Here is a 19,213-nt window from a genome sequence, read left to right on the forward strand (position 1 = left end):
CTTGAATCCTAAGTGAATTATGAATTCTTGCTTATGAAGGAAATCCTTTGATTTGCATATGTGAGAGTGACTTGTATAGCCGACTTAATATGCCTTCCATTTTGGAGATTTGTCTGATTGGGAAGCTAGGAACGCAGCTTCACATGAAGGAATTCACTTCTCTATTGTTAGAGTAAGTAGAAAAATTGTTCCCTTAAGGGCTGATTCTAAGGCTTGAACAACGTGACGCCACACCCTCTCCTGATCCGAGAGGGGTTTGATCATGGTTGGACTATGATTTATTGTTCATTAAAGGAATCAGTGGTACTTAAGGAGTTAGATGTAACTATGAAAGCAAAACGAAAATTTTGGCTGAGCTGTACTTACGAGAAATTTGTGAAGGGTCAACGTATCGTTGATTGGTTTAATCCAATGGACATAGAAATATATTTGAAATGCGAAAAGTGCAATTGTCGGTCTTTAGTGGAGTGACCGGCGATTAATAGAAGTTGGTTAATTTAATTAAAGAGTTTAACTAATTAATTAAGCACTATTAGAACTTTAATCTATAGGTCCATAAGGTCCCCTCGGTAGCTCAACTGGGATTAATGAGAATTGAATTAATTTTAGATTAATTTGAATTATTCAAATTAATTGAGAGAATTAATTATATTTGACATAATTAATATAATGTATTTGATACATTATGATATAAAGTTTTATTTGAGAGAAAGTAAATATTTGAATATGCTTCAAATACTAATTATATGAATTTGATTCATATAAAAAACTATAGGTTAGATTTAATATGAAATTTGACTCATATTAAATACTATAGGTTAAATGAGAGAATATCAAACTAGAAGTTATATTATATTTGATATAATATAAACTATGGGCTATATGTTATATTAGATATAATGTATATTATTTAAATGAGATTAAAATATTTTTAAGTTTAATTTTTTAAAATAATTAAAAGGAGGAAGTTATGGAGATAACTTCCCTCCCTTTAATTCTCTCTATCGTGGATTTTTTTTTTTTTTTTTGGGATATGATGTTCTTCCTCACTTCTCACACACAAGATAATTGAATTATCCCAATTGTTCTCTCTGCAATTTTTTTCTTCTCTCTCAAAATTCTCTTAAATTCCCTCATTGCCCCCAAAATAAAAAGAGAAACCTCCAAAACTCTCTCTACAATTCTCACCCTATAGAGAATACAGAGATTTCCTTGTGGTAATGTTTTTGGGACCATCGTGATTTGAAATTTTCGTGATTGTTGGAGATCGTTGAGTTCGAGACTGAGAGAGGATTACAAAGAGACTTATCTTCAAAGTAAGTAATTCTAAACCCTAAATTCTATTCTAGTTTTGAGTTGTAAAAGCATGTTGTATTTTTTAGAATGCACATCGATTGTTTTCTAAAATAATTCTCACCCTATAACAATATATATTTGTAACTTTCAATAACACTCAAATCTAAAAATCTAAAGAAATTGAGAACTACTTAATCGAAGTATTAAAAAGTGAAAAATATATGTAGCATTGTACATTTGAGGGCCCAATTTAAAATAAATAAACACTCGGAATAATAAAGGGAGAAAAAAAGTTGTGTGAGGGAAAATTCTAGTAGGATAAGATGTGGAATTAATTTTGTTATTTGAGTTAGACTTCTTTTTTCTTTCCATTTTTATTAACTTCAATTTCCTAAAATAGGAATTCTTATTCTTTTGAATTTAGAGTTCAAATCTTTGTACTCTACATGTTGTATTTAAAGAATACTTATATATATATATAACAAAAAGTTTAAGAGTTAAATAAAATTGCCACGTGACACTACATGATTGCACCACTGAGGAGCAAAACATAACTACAAGCCTATAACTAAACCAACCATTAATATTACTCCATCCAAAACTCATCTTTGTACAGCCCACCCCAACGGCACAACAAATAAAAAACTCAAAAATATTTTTTATAACAGTAAAAAGAGTTTGCGATACAACAAACTATAGATAAAAATTTAGTGGGTTGCATAAAGATAAATATATTTTAGGACACAACTAGTTATTTTTCATAAAAAATCCAAGCCTTACAAGACAAACCCTAATAAAGATTGTACAATATATTTCCTTGTAATTTCTAATGGAAGAATGTCTAGTACTCCTTCAATGTATAATTTTTATACTACTATTTATTGAAGACATGAGAGAAATATTTAAGATTGTATAAACCTATGAATTAAAATAATATATCATTTAATGTCGTGACAAGATACGAGTGCATACTCTGCGATACTAAAAATATTTGGGCTTCTAATTAGGGAAATTTGTACGAATAACCCAAAACTGGGCCCAAAATGCCAAATGACCCCAATCTTTAAAAAAATTCCAAATAACCCTATGCTAACGTCAAGTTCGGATGAAATTACCAAAATAAACTCGTGCAAAAGCCCATCTCACTCTCGCTCTTTCGCTTTCATTCTCGGCGACAATCCATTTGCGAACATTCATCGAATAATTTACCAATCGAACAATTTGTGAACATCCACTATAGAACCACACGACACCACAAAATAGGTCTTCTTACTCCTCTCTCTCGCTCTCGTTCTTGCTCTTGTTGAGGAGGAGGGTCACCGTTTCACTAAATCTAGGTATGGAACAGAGGAGGATCGTCAATTTTGTACATATCGGAGGAGGGTCATCGATTTCAACCAGATCTCGTAGAGGAATGAATGGATGAAGATCGTCAGAACCATGGAATGGAGGTCGTGCTCGATTGTCGAGCAAGCGGAAGGGTGGAAATTCATAGGATAGGAAGAAGAAAATCGTATTGAAGCTTGAGAAGAAAAGGAAATCGTGTCAAAGAAAAAGGAAGGAGAAAAGAAAAGGCAAATTTATAGCTTCATTCATTCATCAGTCATTTGACAATTTGGGCCAATTTTTTTGGTTGTACGTGCAAATTTCCCTTATAATTATCCAACGGTGAGATTTCTATACAAAACTAGTTATTTTTCATAAAAAAAATCTAAACCTTACAAGACAAACCCTAATAAAGATTGTACAATGTATTTCCTTGTAATTTCTAATGGAAGAATGTCTAGTACTCCGATGTATAATTTTTATACTACTATTTATTGATTGACATGAGAGAAATATTTAAGAATTGTATAAACCTATGAATTAAAATGATATATCATTTAATGTCGTGACAAGATACAAGTTGCATACTCTGGGATACTAAAAATATTTGGGCTTCTAATTAAGGAAATTTGTACGGATAACCCAAAAATTGGGCTCAAAATGCCAAATGACCCCAATCCTAAAAAAAAAAATTCAAACAACCATATGCTAACGTCAAGTTCAGGTGAAATTACCAAAATAAACTAGCGTATGTGGAAAGCCCATCTCACTCTTGCTCTTTCGCTCTCGTTCTTGACGACAATCCATTTGCGAACATTCATCGAACCATTTACCCATCGAACAATTTGTGAACATCCATCGTAGAACCACACGCCACCACAAAATAGGTTTTCTTATTTTCCTCTCTCGCTCTCTCTCGCTCTCGTTCGTGCTCTTGCTCTTGCTGAGGAATGGAATGAAGGAGGGTCATCGTTTTGCTAGATCTGGGCATGGAATAGAGGAGGATGGTCAATTTTGGTCAGTCGAAGGAGGGTCATCGATTTTGACCCAATTTTGTAGAGGAATGAATGGATGAAGGTGGTCAGAACCATGGAATGAAGGTCATGCTCGGTTGTCGAGCAAGTGGAAGGGTGGAAGTTTGTGGGATAGGAAGAAGAAAATCGCATTGGAGCTTGAGAAGAAAAGGAAATCGTGTCAAAGAAAAATGAAGGAGAAAAGAAAGGCAAATTTGTAGCTTCATTCATTCGTCATTCGTTTGACAATTTGGGCCAATTTTTTTTTGGTCATCCATGCAAATTTCCCTTATAATTATCCAACGGTGAGATTTCTATCCACGTCATCTGCGCGCGGTAAGTACCTTTTTGCCAATATGTGGCTGGTTAGCGGGAAGAACACGTCGTCACTTTCCGTTTTCGTTGCCGTTTTCAGGTACATCAACGATTTGGACTCTCGATTTCGGGAAATTGCAACGTTCTCCTCTTGCAGAAAAACTACACGTTATACTTCGAATCGAAGAAGAAGAAGAAGAAATTGCGATCTGAAGATGAAAAGAGGTCCTTCAACTTCAACAATTTCTTCGCTACTGTCACTGAGGTTCACTCGTCAACAGTCTTCGAAGTTCGGCGCTGATCCGCTTCGTGTTCGATTCCTCTCTTCGTCTACGAAGCCTCCAGGTCTCTCTCACTTTGGCATTCGCTTTTGATATTTGCATATTATAATGTGAAGTATGAAATTAGCACGTAGTGTATGCGTGTGGAAGTTCATTCTCTTGCTTATGCACAGTACTGTATTATTGTTGTGGTTAATGGTTAATGATTTATGAGAGATTGAATTTCTCGCATGATGTGTCGTATTTCTGATCGTGATTTGGTAATTGTTTGATCGCTGATGCTCCTTTAGTTTGATTTCTGTTCGTTATGGTGCGGTCGATTGACGTTTAAGCATTGCATTGATTGATCTCATTTTCTCGGATTCGAACTTGCTGGTTGATTTGTTTAGTTTCCGGATGGAAGGAGGCCGGGTTAGGAAGTGGATAATGTTATAATTAGTTATTTTAGATATGCGAGTTCGTGTGTGATTCATGTTGATAGTGAATAGGCGCTGGATTCCGTAATGCGCAGCTGTATTTCAGACTTTAATATGAAATCCATTCTTTCAGGGCTATTAAATAAGTACAGGCTTCTAGTTGAGCGAGGGGAGCTACAACATGATCCTTTTCAAGAGAGAGTGGCTTCCGAATTGGAGAGTTTGCTTGGAAGGTTGGAGCAATATGAAAAGGATATGGAAGAGTATCATGTACTAATTGGAAATGATAAAACTATGATGATTGAATGTCAGATATGCTTTTATTCTTACAAATAGGTCGAAACCTACTACTAAGGAACTTTTCTGAACTTCTTACTTTTAAGGTAAAACTAGCTAACTGGAAGCAGAATAGGGAGAAGGAGAGGCGCAGACTTCTAATGGAGGAAGCTGAGTCTAAACAACAGGGTAATGTGTGGACATCAGTAAACAAGCGCCGAAGCAAACTTGTTGAAACATTGATGTTTCGGTTAGGCACACTCCTTTCCCCAGTCACCTTACTGAGCTTAAAATCTTCAGCAGCTCCATTTTGGTTTCTGATTGTGATAAACTTTGTAAAATTTAATTTTTGCAAATATTTATTTGTTCTGCCTTAGGAAAAATTCTGAAAATATTGAACCTGGAGTTGGAAAATGGGTTTCATACCTTAACCGAGAGAGGAAGTTGGATTCACTTGTAGGTCGCTGTCCCTCTGCTCCACATGCTCCTAGAGGACTGTACATATATGGCAATGTTGGAAGTGGTAAGTTCTGATGACGATAAAATTTATGTGGCAAGCTTGGATATTAGTTACCACTTCATAAGGATTTAAGCTTATAATCTAACTATCGTTCTGATTTATGCTTGTAATCTTACAATCAACTTAATTCTGATTTGCTGAACTAATTTCTAATAATCTAGGGAAGACTATGCTCATGGATATGTTTTACAATGCTACTGAAGGAATTGTTAAACATCGGCAAAGGTACCATTTCCATGAGGTGAGCGTTTATTCTAGTTTGGAAAATTGAAAACATTGGAACATTCAGTAACAATTTCTTTCCAACCATTGTATTAAGCTTCAACGTTTCAGAGATGCATGCCTCCTTTTTCAGGATTGGAATTGGTCTTCAATTTTACTCTATTGTATGGCAGGCCATGCTTAAAATTAACGAAGATATGCACAACATATGGAAAAATCAAATGAGGGAGAAATCTTCACAATCAAGCATTTCGAGTTGGATTATGAATCTCCCATTTGATACAAAAGTGAAGGAGTGGTTGGCTGCAGAAGAAAAATACAAGCAAGAGGTACAGATGAAAAACATTCTTCCTGCTGTTGCTGATAAATTTCTTGTTGATCAGCAAGCAGGCCAAGTAGGAGCTAGCATTCTTTGCTTCGACGAGATACAGGTAAATGGAAATAAACAAAGGGAAAATTCTGGTTGACATGTTTGCTTCATGATTGTAGTATTCCTGACCCTGTCAAAATAACATATGAATAATAGTGGATCATGCAGTATGGTGTAGAAGTAGAACTATATTTTTTGAAATATGGAGGTTAACCTAGGAAAACTAGAGTTTTGAAAATTTGGAGTGAATTTTGAGGTGTTTATTATGGAGAAGGTTGTTTTTTTGTCACTGATATCTGAAACAAGTTTTGTTCACACACGTTTTGTGTAAGCAAACATTCTGAAATTAGCTACCAATGATTCTGTTCATCCATGATGCTTTATTTGATATGTGTTGTCTTACTTTGCTTTCTCTTTCAGACAGTTGATGTATTTGCTATTGTGGCCTTGTCTGGAATTGTAAGCAGATTGTTAAGTACTGGAACAGTTCTTGTAGCCACCAGCAATCGAGCTCCAAAGGACTTGAATCAGGTACCATTCTAACTGAAATGTTGAACGAGAAGACATAAACTAGCTGGTCGCTGGAATTTTTTTTTCCATGTTATTAATTTTCAAATCTTACTGGCTGGTGAATTCTGGTATTTACATTTTCAATGTAATGATTTGAATGAGTTTTTATGTAGATGAAATTGACTCTTTGATTGAGCCAAGTCTCTGTAAAATATGAATGGTAGATTAAGGGAATGGAAAGATAAACTAGTCAATATTTTTCATCCACATAATCAGTCAACTTTCTTCGTGGTATAGGAAACTGATAATACCCATTGAAACGAACTAGTAAAACTACAGAGAAGGGACATAACTAAACAGAAGAAAGTAATTGAAAAATCAACTTGGCAACAGAACATTAGTACAGCTAAATGAAAATCAAAACAAACAACACCAGCCCTATCAATTAGTTGGGGCCACTAAGGACATTCTTCCCTTTCCTTCAGAGCGAATAACTTAATACTTCTTTTAGTTAAAACAATTCTATTACAAAGAGGAAAAATCATAGAACTCCATTTGGGAGGTACTGTCTCCTCCGACTTGATAAGATGTTTGGGATTGGGATTCATCTGACCTTTCTTTTTAGGATAAGGCATTAACCTGTCCTTGATATACTTTTATTTTTCTTTGATGGGAAACAGAAAGAATTCCATCCTTATGTGCAAAAAAAAAACAAAAAACAAAAAACAAAAAACAAAAACAAAAAGAAAGAAAGAAAGAAAGAAAAATCCCTTCTAATAAAAGCCACTAGTGGTCATCTCCACTCACTAGTGCCAAAATGAATCTCCATCACTAACTGCACCTGCATTACTGCCAGCTGCTACTCCAGTCCTGCTACACAACTGGTGGAAACGTGAAGATCTTCCTTCAGTTCTCTATTTTTCCCTCAAATTTGCAACAATTATGTTTTCTTTTATTCTTTGGTGCTATGTGAGAGGTTTTTCATTTCCTAAAACTTGTAGAAGAGATCCTGACATGACCAACATTCCTCCGAATGCGTCTGTTACATCAAGTTGGAAAAGAATCGATCATCCACTCTAAGATGATAGAATTGATCGTGACTATAGATTTCAGCCTCTTGTCCTCAAGTATTCATGTCTGTTATCTGTAATGTGTTACAATCAATCATCTCAAAATTTGAGATAGCAATTCCTTCTGGGTTTGACTACACATTTCATTGGTTTCTCCAAATTTTGCTTGCCACTTTGAGTTCCTTTATAGTCTGACTGGTTATGTCACCTAAATAATCTGATCCCAAAGTTTGAGGATTGGAAGCTAAAAGATTATTAGATCAACTCTTCTAGGGCAAGTGACTCTGTGAACAACAGAGCGTACTTTGAGGGATCAGCCTCCGATATATATTTTTTAATCAAGATATTCCCATGCAATTAGTACCTTCTTTAAGTGGCCATTTCTTATCCCATTAGAGCTACTAATAGAACTATGGGATATAAACAGTTGTAAACCATAATTAACAAAATGGACACACTGTAGCAGAACATTAGCAGAATGTTAAGGAGAAAATTCATAATAAACCACTTAACCAGTCAAGAAGCAGGTATGCAGTGAACTTGTATATGAAAAATCATCATTTTGACTGAGTCAGACGGATTTTGTTAATCCAGGATGGGATGCAGAAGGAGATCTTCCAAAATTTTGTCATCAAACTGGAGGAGCATTGTGAATTTGTTCTTATTGGCAGTGAGATTGATTACCGGCGCTTTATAGCCCAAAGGTCTTTTGACCAGGTGAGATTATTAACAGTGTAACTAGGTATTCAAGGAAAAACCGCACATACAATTTTGACGTACATGTTGTTGAATGTACATCTTATCCACATGAATATTTCCACCTGAAGCTGTTAGAACAATTGAAATTTTGAAAACTTGTTTGCCTGTCCAACCCAATTTATCTTTAGTTGCTTGTTTAATATTATTTACACAAGGTTATGTTATCATAGTCATGAGTTATAAAGTGCAAGTACTTTAGTTTTGATGATGTGTCTATGACACATCAGAGTTGAATTCCCCGATATATTTTGGATACTTAAATTAGAGTGTTAGATCTTTTATGAGTTTTTAAATCCACTTTGGCACAGACATTATATGAAATATTAGAGGAGGGTAATGAAATTCGAATGATAAACATCTCACTTGTTCTTTAAACTCCGACTCCCGGTTCTCACACACACAAACAAAAAAACCATTTTAACCTTTTAATTATATGGATATATTTGATTCTGAATTTTCTTTTCCTATAAGATACTGAATCGTATATGTTTTTCTATGATCCCAATATGTGTTTTTGTTAATCATGTTGTATGTTTTTTAATATTGTATTTTTAATGTGAATACATAAATTGCAATTCTTCTACATGAAAATCAATTGGTATGCGTAAATATATTATCTTCTTTTCCTATTTTATGAGAAATTGTTGAATTGGTGGGTTCATGACTTATGAGAGGGTGGTCAATGTTTTGTATTGGCTACTGATTACAGGAACTGATGCTTTCTCATCCACTCGTGTTATTCTGATGTTTCTCATTATGATTGGATTGTGGTTGTCCTTACCATTATATTTCATTCTTTTGGGTGACTTTTCAATCTTTAAATTTCTTGAACAATCTTTATCGACATTGGTGCACTGCATCAATGGATTTAACGCTATTCATTTACTGGTTGCTATTTCTTTCCTACAGTGGTCCAGATTTTTATTCATTTATCATTGGATGCTCATGTAGGTGCATTATTTCTGGCCTTTAGATTCCACATCAGTGGGAAAATTTGAAAATATGTGGGTCGAAATCACCAGTCAATTGGGAGGACAAATCACCTCTAAAACTATTCCTGTGATGTTTGGAAGGTATTTACTAAACTTAACTCAAATTTGTTCATTGTGGATGCTTTACCGATTGTATGTATATCAATCAGAAAATTGGAGGTGTCAGAAAACTGCAATGGAGTGGCACGATTTGCATTTGATTTTCTCTGTGGTCAACCGGTATTATGCTTATCTTTGTATGATTGACACAATGGGATACAATTTGGTTCTATGTGCCTTCTTCTGTGCATTTGTAGTGGTGTACAATTGATAGTTAGGACTGTTGTACAGAATGGTGGACAACATGTCTATCAATTGTTAGTATAGTTATTTCTGTGAGGGCATATATAATGTTTCTAGCTTTCCTTTCTCAACGTCGTGATTAATGTTTTACGTGGGAAGTCCACCTTCTTATATTAATTCAAACCTCCTACCCTTTATTAATCGCATGGTCTTGTAGCCTGAGGGAGGAGGAAGTGGTACCAATTACAAAATCTTAAAGACAAGGTCTTGATGAATGCCTTGTAGATCAATGTAAAAGGGGAAAGGTTAGATACCTTTAGAAAACTCCTAAACAAGACAGTTTTATTGATCTGCAATGATGTAACTGATAAAACATGCACATCTTTCCTAGGTTCTTCCAACCTTTTAGTAAAATATGCTCTGATATGTAGGATTATTGGTCCATGGTAATTAGTTGTGGCTTATCAATTTTTCCAGAGCTCTTTATGATTCTGAAAGTTTTGACTTTACAAGGTTTTCTTTATCTCTTGAACCAATGCATTCCTATATAGAGAGAAGACATATTGACTTAGACATTACAACAGAAAAGACTCAAGAACACAAAATACTTCACCGTGCAAAAAGAAATGTTTGAATCATCCTGAATTAAGACTAAAATTCTCTCGTTGTAACTTTCTGGTAGGGGATGGTGACACTTGTATTAGTTCTTTGCTTGTTAAATGTTTCATAATATCACCTTTCTTTTAACTGGTTTCCATAGGTAGGTGCTGCAGATTATATTGCATTAGCCAAAAACTACCACACTGTCTTCATATCCGACATCCCAATGATGAGCATGCGCATTCGTGACAAGGTATGAGCAAGCATTTTTTCAATATACTTTCTGTGATCTTAATGAAGCTTCAAATTTCAATCTGGCAAATCTTACCAGCCTAAGTGGCTAAAAGCAATTTAAGTGTGCATATTGGCAACATTCCCTTGGTAATTTACATGCATATTTAATTGAATATTGCTCTCTCTGGAGCCTGGCCTTCGACACATTTGAAGTGTAACATTGAATATCTTCCACGCTGCCCACCATTTTTACTCATTTTAAACTTAGTGAATTGCCTTTTCTCAGGCCCGGCGGTTCATCACTCTCATTGATGAGCTATACAATCACCATTGCTGCCTATTTTGCTTAGCAGCTACGTCAATTGAGGACTTATTTCAAGGCACTGAAGAGGGTGCTCTTTTCGATTTAGAGAGGTAATTGTTCCTCCTATGTTTGGGTTGAATATTGCTATGATTTGTTTTTTTCTTTTCTTTGTTTCTTTTTGTCTTGTCTTGTTTTGTTTTGTTTTGTTTTTGGAGAAACTATCTGAATGTGAAGGCTGCCATGATGTACCATCTTCAGTTTTAGATGTTTCCATTTTTACGTGAACTTTCCAACTTCAGTTGGAGTACATTGATTTGTCAAGTATGTACTTCAATCAAGATTTCATTTCATGCTCGAGTATGCTTATTTACCTTTGCATTTTTTAAATGAATAACGGCTAGAAGAGTTTGGCAAATGTGTTACATTTGAATAAAAATTTTATTCCGCTCATAAGTAGTCTTCCTTCCCTTTCCGTCCTTTCCTCCAGTATATTTAAAGATTGTTGACACGCGTTCAGGTTTGTAGCCTGTTGACTTTTAGCATTCCTTGCTTCTCCAGGTCCAGCGTTCAAATCTCCTAAAAATAGAAAAAACAGGTTGTTTAGCATGTAATGGTGTTTGCATGCACTAGAGTGTACTAGTTCTAATTAGTATTGTTTCCTATTCTATTCATCTAAGCTAACTACATTCATCAATCAATCCAAAAGTTTAAGTTGATAGAATATGATAAATTTAATATAATATAGACACTCTAACACCCGCTTATAGGCTTGAAAATTTGTTGAAGGTCCAATAAGTGAAATTTAATATTAATTGACGAGGAAATGACTTTATAGGAGGTTTGAACTGAGACACTCCAACTTAGACCCTCCTAATCGGATATGATGTTAAATCACCTATCAATCCAAAAACTTAGCTAATGGGTTATGATAAATTTAGTATTATACCAACACTCTAATAACTATATATCTTTCTAAGCCTTTTGGTGATAGTGTAGAAGACCAAGTGTACTGAGTACCCCCACATCGATTACATGCTGCTTCTGTTCCGAACCTTGACATGAGATAGATTTAAGTTGATATGTAGGTCTTTGATGAGCGTATATGCATATTATTGGATCATTTTGATTCCCTTTCTTAGTAGTAATTGACCCACATCATTCAGTTTATAGACCAACTTTGAAATGGATTCTATCGTTTGAGCATCAATTTAGGCTTTGCAACTATGCTATAAACTTAGTATCTCTGGCTGCAGTTTTCAGTTTGAAACAGAGGCAGAAGGGGGAAAGCTTCGTCGAAATGTCCTAGTGGAAGGCAATGTAGGATCAGTGGGTGCTCCGACTGCAATTGTGTCAATGCTATCTGGTCAAGAAGAGATGTTTGCATTCCGTCGAGCTGTAAGTTTCTTTTGTCTCCTTGGTTTCTATAATGGTATTTGTATGATATGCAAAAAGTGCCTGTACTTATGTCGTTACACTAAGAATACTATGACGAAGCAGGCTTAATTCCGTGGAACCAACAGGTTCTGTTCGTGTTTGGTTTTTCCTCTTAGTTTGAAATTTATGCGTGGGATGCAATTTCAAATATGTTACTATATATTTGCTGTGCTCTAGATTTGGTTGCTTTTGATATTGAAACACGTGGTTTTCATCTCTGTGGTGATTGTTGGGGTTGATGTTATCAGTAATTGCGCCCATTTTTTAAGGTTGATTTTGGGAAGGTTGTGAGGGAGAATGCTAATTCATATTTAGAACTGTGGATACAGACGGTAATTTTGACTCTTTATTGCTTGTTAAGACTATAGAAAGTTCAGTGAAGAAACTCTGGTAGTAAAAGGTGAATTTCTATTTTGGTTGTACTGTAACTTTAGTCCCCAAACTTTGAAATTTGTGTCTATTTGGTTTCTAATAGGTACCAAACTTTAAATCTTGTGTTTAATAGATTCCTAAACTTTTAATTGTGTGTAATAGGTCTCTGATATACTAAAAAAAAAAACTAAAAATCAATTGATCTACTAGATATAAATTTGAATCTTATCTAATCACTTATCTAATCATTTCATAACTTTCAATTTTATGTTTAGTAGATTCATGAATTTTGAAAAATATTGAATAGGTCTTCGACTTATTAGACATGAAATTGAAAATTTAGAGATTTATTGGGGATAGTTGAAAGTTTAAGGATCTATTAGACACGACGAGGACTAAACTTGTAATCTAACCTTCTAATTTGCAATGAAACTGTGATATTTTGTTTTTCTTTTTTCTTTTCACAATGAACGGAAAACAAGTGCACTCCCCTATCACGTTTTGCTGATATTTCCTTTTTAGCTTTTATAGTAACAAAAATGAATATACAACCATCAATGCCCTTTTCCATCCTAATCCTTTGATTTGGAAATCTGGAAGACAGTTTGCCCTGTATACTTTTCTCTGATTATTACCATTTTCTTCTCTGCATCAGTCATCAATTGATTTAATTGTGCTGTAACATCTGTCGTTTTTTATCCCACGAGTCTTGCAAAATTATACATATAAGTTCAAGGGTTAAAATAAAACTTTTAAAAGTTTGGAGGTACTATTAAAACCAACTGCCATAGTTCACGAAACCAACTCCATAGTTCACGAATGCTTTGGTAGTTATATATATAAAGAAAGAGAAGTGGATATATTGATTTGTCATTTACAGGTTAGCTCTTCTATAGGTTGTACAACTTGTGTCCTTGAGTTCTAAGGTTAGTTTCGTGTGTAGGTTTCTCGATTGATTGAGATGCAGACACCGTTGTACTTGGAGGGAGTGCGAAACCTTCATCCATATTTCCAAAGACGAGAACAAGAATCGTCAGTTGATCCAACGGCCGGGCTCCAGTTTCAGGAATCATCTTGACTTTATAAGGTACTCCTCCAATGTTCAAAGTCTCTCTCATGTGGGGATAAAATATATATTTAATTCTCTAGAGCTTACTAGTGTATTGCATCTGAGGCCTGTTATAATATCTGAATAACAGAGTTCAAAATAAAATCACATTAGGTAGTATAATAGAAATTATAGTAACTTAATAAGCTTTAATAATGCTCATTGCCTTTGTTCCCCTCTCTTCCTACCCATTAATAATGTTAATCTTTTCACCTCAAGTTGAAAGATACTTGGTAAGGTTCCTTTTTGTTTGATCTCTATAATTTTACTCGCACATGCACTTTGGGATCCAATGTGACGAATTCTTGAAGTAATTCAATGCGATTTCTGAATGACATGGTTAGAATACATGAAAAATATTATTAGTAGGGTTGTTCGTGAGTTGGGTTGAAGGATTTTTTAAACCAAATCCAATTGTTCGGATTGTTAATTTCTTCAACCCAAATAACCTTTATTAAAAAATGAACCTAATCCAACCTAACCATGAAACATTCAGGTTGAGTTAGTCCAGTTAATTGGGTTATTTATTTCAATTTATGTTCTAAAAAAAAGTAAGATAATACGAAAAAATTTATTTGAATTATTTTCATATATTGAATTAAGATTTAAACATAATTTCATTTTTTCTTTCCAAAGTGCTAAAAAACTATTTTTAGGAGTTATTGAAGAATAAATTATCCAAAATAAAAATAAAACTTAAATAAATATATGCATATATAATTGTATCATAAGTTGAAACATATATATATATATTAAAGTTAACAATAAAATTTGGATTAGTTTGGATTATCTTAGATGAATCCATGAACCAACACAATCTACAAAATTTTCATTTATTTAAATCCAATTTAACTCAAATGAGTTGATAATCCAATCTAAACCACACGGATTAGGTTGGGTTGATCGGTTTTTTCAGATTATTGGATTTTTTTTAACAAAGTCATTTTCTTGGATTTCAATTTGGAAGCTTCTAGACCTCCCAAAGTCCCAACGACACTACTTACGCACATACTGAACTTTTGCTTCTCTTTTCTGAACTGACATCATAAAGTTTCCATTCAATGGTTATAAAACATTTTAGTCCTTGAATTGAATTTTCATATTTGTACCAGTTTAGTTTTTAAAATTTAGTGGGTAAATTTCTTAATGATTGAGTCCATATCATGAAAAGTTAATGAGATTTGTTTCTTATATGTAGATTGATAGATTGATTGAGAATCAAATGTGCGTACCGAATGCAAAGACATAATCGTTGTCTGATAAAAAAATTCGATACCTACTTTTGATAAGATTCTTCATTGTAGGGATTAGATTGTTACAACATTGGTAGTCTACAAATTTGTTACAACATTCATTATTATATACAAATTTGATTGTATATGATCTAAATTGTTACAAGTTTAAATTACGAAAGTTTTGAGATGAGTGTTTTTTTTTTCTCTCTTTTGTGATAATATGTGGGGAAATCTAATCCTATTTATGAAGAAAAACACATGTTTCTAGATTGAATAATTTTTTTTAGTCAGAAGGCCATTTGATCAATGTCATTTTTTTAATAGGTCAACTGGTATATCAAAACTTTCTTAAAGTTGATCTCTCTTTTTGCATAGTCTCAAATAGATATGACCATTGGTTTTCATATTAACTTCTGAACTTCTCTCACAAGATTCCATGGTTGGTAGTTTTGATATAACTATCATGACTGTCCTTTTGAAATAAATTTTCAATTATTACTATTTCGTAAATTACTTTTATTAAGGAACTTTAAGTTGATAAGTTATTGATTCATCAGAGAACTCTTTAGAAGGCATTTCAGTTTTATAGACGGTTAACATCAAAATCATTTTTAGTCCTTGGACTTTAGTTTGTAATGGTTAATTTTGTAACAACCTAGTTCCTAAATTTTACTGTGTAACAATTTAGTTTTTATACTTTCAAATTTATAAAATTTTAGTTTGCATTTTAGAGATGGGTGTGAAGATTTAATGAGATTTCTTATATAAATAAAACTCATTAGACTCAATATTTTTATAAAATACAAAAACTACATAAAATAATAAATATCAACATTAAATTTTGATGAATTTTTTTACGTTAGGGATTGAATTGTTATAAATTTGTAAGTACACGGACTAAATTGTTACATACTAAAATTTAGGAATTAAATTGTTACAAAATTTAAAATACGGAGACTAAATTGTTATGAATCAAAGTTAAGAGACTAAATTGTTATTTTCATGAAAGTTTAGGTCTCGTTTGGTAATCATTTGATTCTTTTTTTAACATTAAGTTTATTTTATTCACATTTTTTACAATGATTTGCATCTTTCTTAACTACAATGGTTGAATTCTTAGTCCAATTCTAAAAACAAAAATAATTTTTTAAAAGCTACTTTTTTTTAGTTATCAAAATTTGACTTAGTTTTTTAAATCATTTGTGAAAAGTAGATAACAAATATAAAAAAAAATTGAAGGTGGAAGTAGTGTTTATAAACTTAATTTTTAAAAACAAAAATTAAAAAAACAAAATGATCATTAAACGGAATCTTAGAGATGAGAAGTGTTTTTTAACAATGTCTGACCTAGCAAAGAACTCTCGAGGGAAGGGGAAAAAAAAACTCACGACAATATAATTGTGACATTAATACTTCGGAAAACGTTCTAGTACCTGATTGTATGGATGAAAGAGTACATAGTACGGCATTACTTAACTCAAAAATGAATTAAATACTTTCACAGTTAAGACCTTTCTTTATGAAATTGTATGTTCAAATTTGCTTTCCTACATTAGTTGTACCAAATAGAATAATACAATGCCATGATAATATTGCATAAATCAAAATTGAAATAAATTCTATTCTCGAATCAATAAGGAAACTATGTTATGACATCTTTGAAAAATGATTTTGAAATAGTTAAAATTACTTGTCATTTTCAATAACACTCAAAAAAATCATTCACACTTGTTTGAAAAAAGTGTTTGTTTAAACAAAAAAAGTATGAAAATGTGTTTAAAAGAATAAAATTAAACATTAAATTAAAATCTAGGAAAATTTTCGTAGATAGAAAAATGTCAAAATATTTATAGAAATAGTAAAAAAAGTACTGATAAATCTATCAACGTCTATCACATAATATCAATGATAGACTTCTATCACTATTTATCAGTCTCTATAAAAAAAATATTAAATTTTGTTATTTAGTGTAAATAGTTTTTCTTATTTTTCTATTTTATATGACAAAATTATTGGAAATATTTTTAAATATAGTAAAATGTTATTGTCTATCATTTTCTATTACTGACAGTAACATTTTTCTATATTTATAAATATGTTGACTCATTTTCTTATATTTAAAAATAGTCTAAAATTAAAAATAATAATAAGAAGAAGAAGAAGAAGAACTTATTGAATAGAAAGGAAAATGGTGGATTACAACCCATTCTACCCGACATTTTCATTTATGTGGATTACAAATTTCGGTCTACGATTTTAAATTTATGTAGGGTAAAAATTTAACTTTCAAAATTAGAGAGAACCAACTTTTTTGGTTGGAGAATCCCACATTGAGAAATTTAGTGTTGGAAGTCTCCTTTATGTACTCCAACCTTGTGATTTAGGTTTGGGTCCCAAGGGATTCCTATGTTTTGGAGGGAGTGAGGAGATAGACTAATATGGGTTCAACGGACATCCCACACGCATGCCATTTGCGTTTGTGTGTGATTATTTTTATTTTTATTTTTTTTTTATTATTATTATTAACCGAAAAAGAGGATAAAATGGTCCATTGGTCTGCGCACGTTCTGTGGCGGAGTGCCCTTCTCGCTCCCTACAATTCAACGAATGCCTATAAAAGGCGAGGCCTTCAGCAATTTGTAACATAGAATTCATTTCTTCATTTTCCTCTCCTCCTCCATCTTAGCTTTCCGAGCAGTGAGTTTAGAAAGGGTGTATGTTCTGATCGATAACGATGCATTTTCGATCGATTTTCATTTGGTTGTTTTATTCTGGGGACGACGTGGCAATTTTTAGACCTGTTTGCACACTTGGGCAGAGCCGCAAAACGTCTTAAAGAGAGCTCCCCGACTCAGCCTTAATGAGTTTCTGTTTGCAGGTTTTACTCTTCACTTGACCGTCGTACCTTGATGGTTTGCTGTTCGTCATTCTAAGGGTCTTGCCGTTTTCAACAATTTAGTTCTTCAAAAATTAATAAATTGAAGCTTCTTAAATAATAATAATAGTTTTCATGAAAAGAAAAAGAGAGAGACTATGCGACTATATTTTCGTAATTTATAAAAGAAATGTTAAGAAACTCAAAATGTAGATTAAAATTAAATATTGTAATTAAGATTTTTTTAAAGATTTACCAAAAATATATAGACTAGAATTAGACATTTCAAAAAAAGGAACAAAATAGAACAAAAGGGTATTTAAACCTTAATTTATTTACATGAATTAAAGTAAAGAATGTTAGGGACTAATGGTTTTTTGTTTAATAGGGACTAATACTTATTTTAGATTGAGTAGTCCTTCAGTTGTTATTAATTTATTAATTATTTGTTTTTTTAAAAACAAGTAAATACGTGCAACTAGTGACAAAACCAAATCAAGTATAGTTCAATTGATATTTGAATATGTTGGTAACTATGAAGTTTGGGCATCTGAAGAATTTTGAACGAGTCGAAGGTATCCCCATTTTTCATTTTACATTCCCGAGTAGAAATTCGTCCCTTAGTTTATTTTACCAGCACAGTAATAAACTTAAAATTTTAAATTAAAAGGCCTAAAATAAATAGTTTCAAATAAAGTATTTTATTCATTTTTTTAAAACATTATTGCTTGTAGGAATGTTGCTTTAGTTGTTGAAGTATGCACGTGTTAGGCACCATATTTATGCATGCACGACAACGTTTTATTCCAAAAAAGGGTAAATGATAAGAGTTTATTTTATTTGTTTTATTTATTTATTTTTACAGAGAGAGAATTTAAAAAAAGATGAATAATAATGTTTCGCTTATGTCACATACTATGTAGGCCGAGCTTATTACCGACTTTGCTCTCATTTCTTTCTCCCTCTCGCTCGTGTTTCCTTCTTCACTTCATCTCTTGCTTCTTGCTTCTTCCCTCCTCTCTTACTTGCGTTTATGGTCACGTCTGACCGTTCATCATTTATTTCATCGAATGCTCACACTCGTCTTTAGATCACCGACTGACTGTAAATCACACGCTCTGACAAATATTCATACTCATGTTTCTAACTACCTTCTAATTATTTATCGTGATTGCGATAATCTAAGAGAAGAATATGAACATTTGCTCTACTCCAATCGTCAAAGCAATTTAGATGATATGTAGTATTCATTGTTTTCAAAATCATTAGCATAACGTAATTTAAATTAAAAAAAAAATCCAAATGATAAACCCTAAATTTAAAACAAAGCATCGAGCCAAAAAATAATCAATTAAATGGATTAGATTAATAAGAGCTAAAATCAGCATACACTATCAAGAAAT

General features: G+C 32.8%; 1 protein-coding gene across 3 annotated transcripts; it reads left to right on the forward strand.

Annotated features, from left to right (window-relative positions):
- Positions 1–4,031: 4,031 nt before the first annotated feature.
- On the forward strand, positions 4,032–15,138 carry LOC120087210 (AFG1-like ATPase). Of its 3 annotated transcripts, XM_039044120.1 has the most exons (15): positions 4,032–4,295; positions 4,781–4,917; positions 5,031–5,173; positions 5,301–5,446; positions 5,605–5,684; positions 5,839–6,096; positions 6,456–6,566; positions 8,210–8,332; positions 9,326–9,447; positions 9,516–9,585; positions 10,409–10,501; positions 10,769–10,896; positions 12,040–12,181; positions 13,536–13,679; positions 14,899–15,138. In XM_039044120.1, the coding sequence occupies exons 1-14, from the start codon at positions 4,166–4,168 to the stop codon at positions 13,668–13,670; spliced, it is 1,818 nt and encodes a 605-aa protein (XP_038900048.1). In that variant the 5' UTR covers positions 4,032–4,165; the 3' UTR covers positions 13,671–13,679; positions 14,899–15,138. The 3 variants fall into 3 exon arrangements, with proteins under 3 accessions (XP_038900048.1, XP_038900047.1, XP_038900049.1); XM_039044119.1 differs by lacking the exon at positions 14,899–15,138 and having other exon boundaries at positions 13,536–13,993; XM_039044121.1 differs by lacking the exon at positions 14,899–15,138 and having other exon boundaries at positions 4,264–4,295; positions 4,781–4,880; positions 13,536–13,993.
- The last annotated feature ends 4,075 nt before the right edge of the window (positions 15,139–19,213 follow it).

The sequence above is a fragment of the Benincasa hispida genome, chromosome 9 (genome assembly GCF_009727055.1).
Source record: "Benincasa hispida cultivar B227 chromosome 9, ASM972705v1, whole genome shotgun sequence".
Lineage (NCBI taxonomy): Eukaryota > Viridiplantae > Streptophyta > Magnoliopsida > Cucurbitales > Cucurbitaceae > Benincasa > Benincasa hispida.

What these genes read in the sequence shown, in the direction of transcription:
- LOC120087210 (XM_039044120.1), top strand. Translation starts at nt 4,166, where the DNA reads ATGAAAAGAGGTCCTTCAACTTCAACAATTTCTTCGCTACTGTCACTG. An exon ending in GTTGAAACATTGATGTTTCG is followed by an intron (nt 5,174 to 5,300) that starts GTTAGGCACACT and finishes GTTCTGCCTTAG; the next exon opens with GAAAAATTCTGAAAATATTG. An exon ending in CCCAAAGGTCTTTTGACCAG is followed by an intron (nt 8,333 to 9,325) that starts GTGAGATTATTA and finishes ATGCTCATGTAG; the next exon opens with GTGCATTATTTCTGGCCTTT.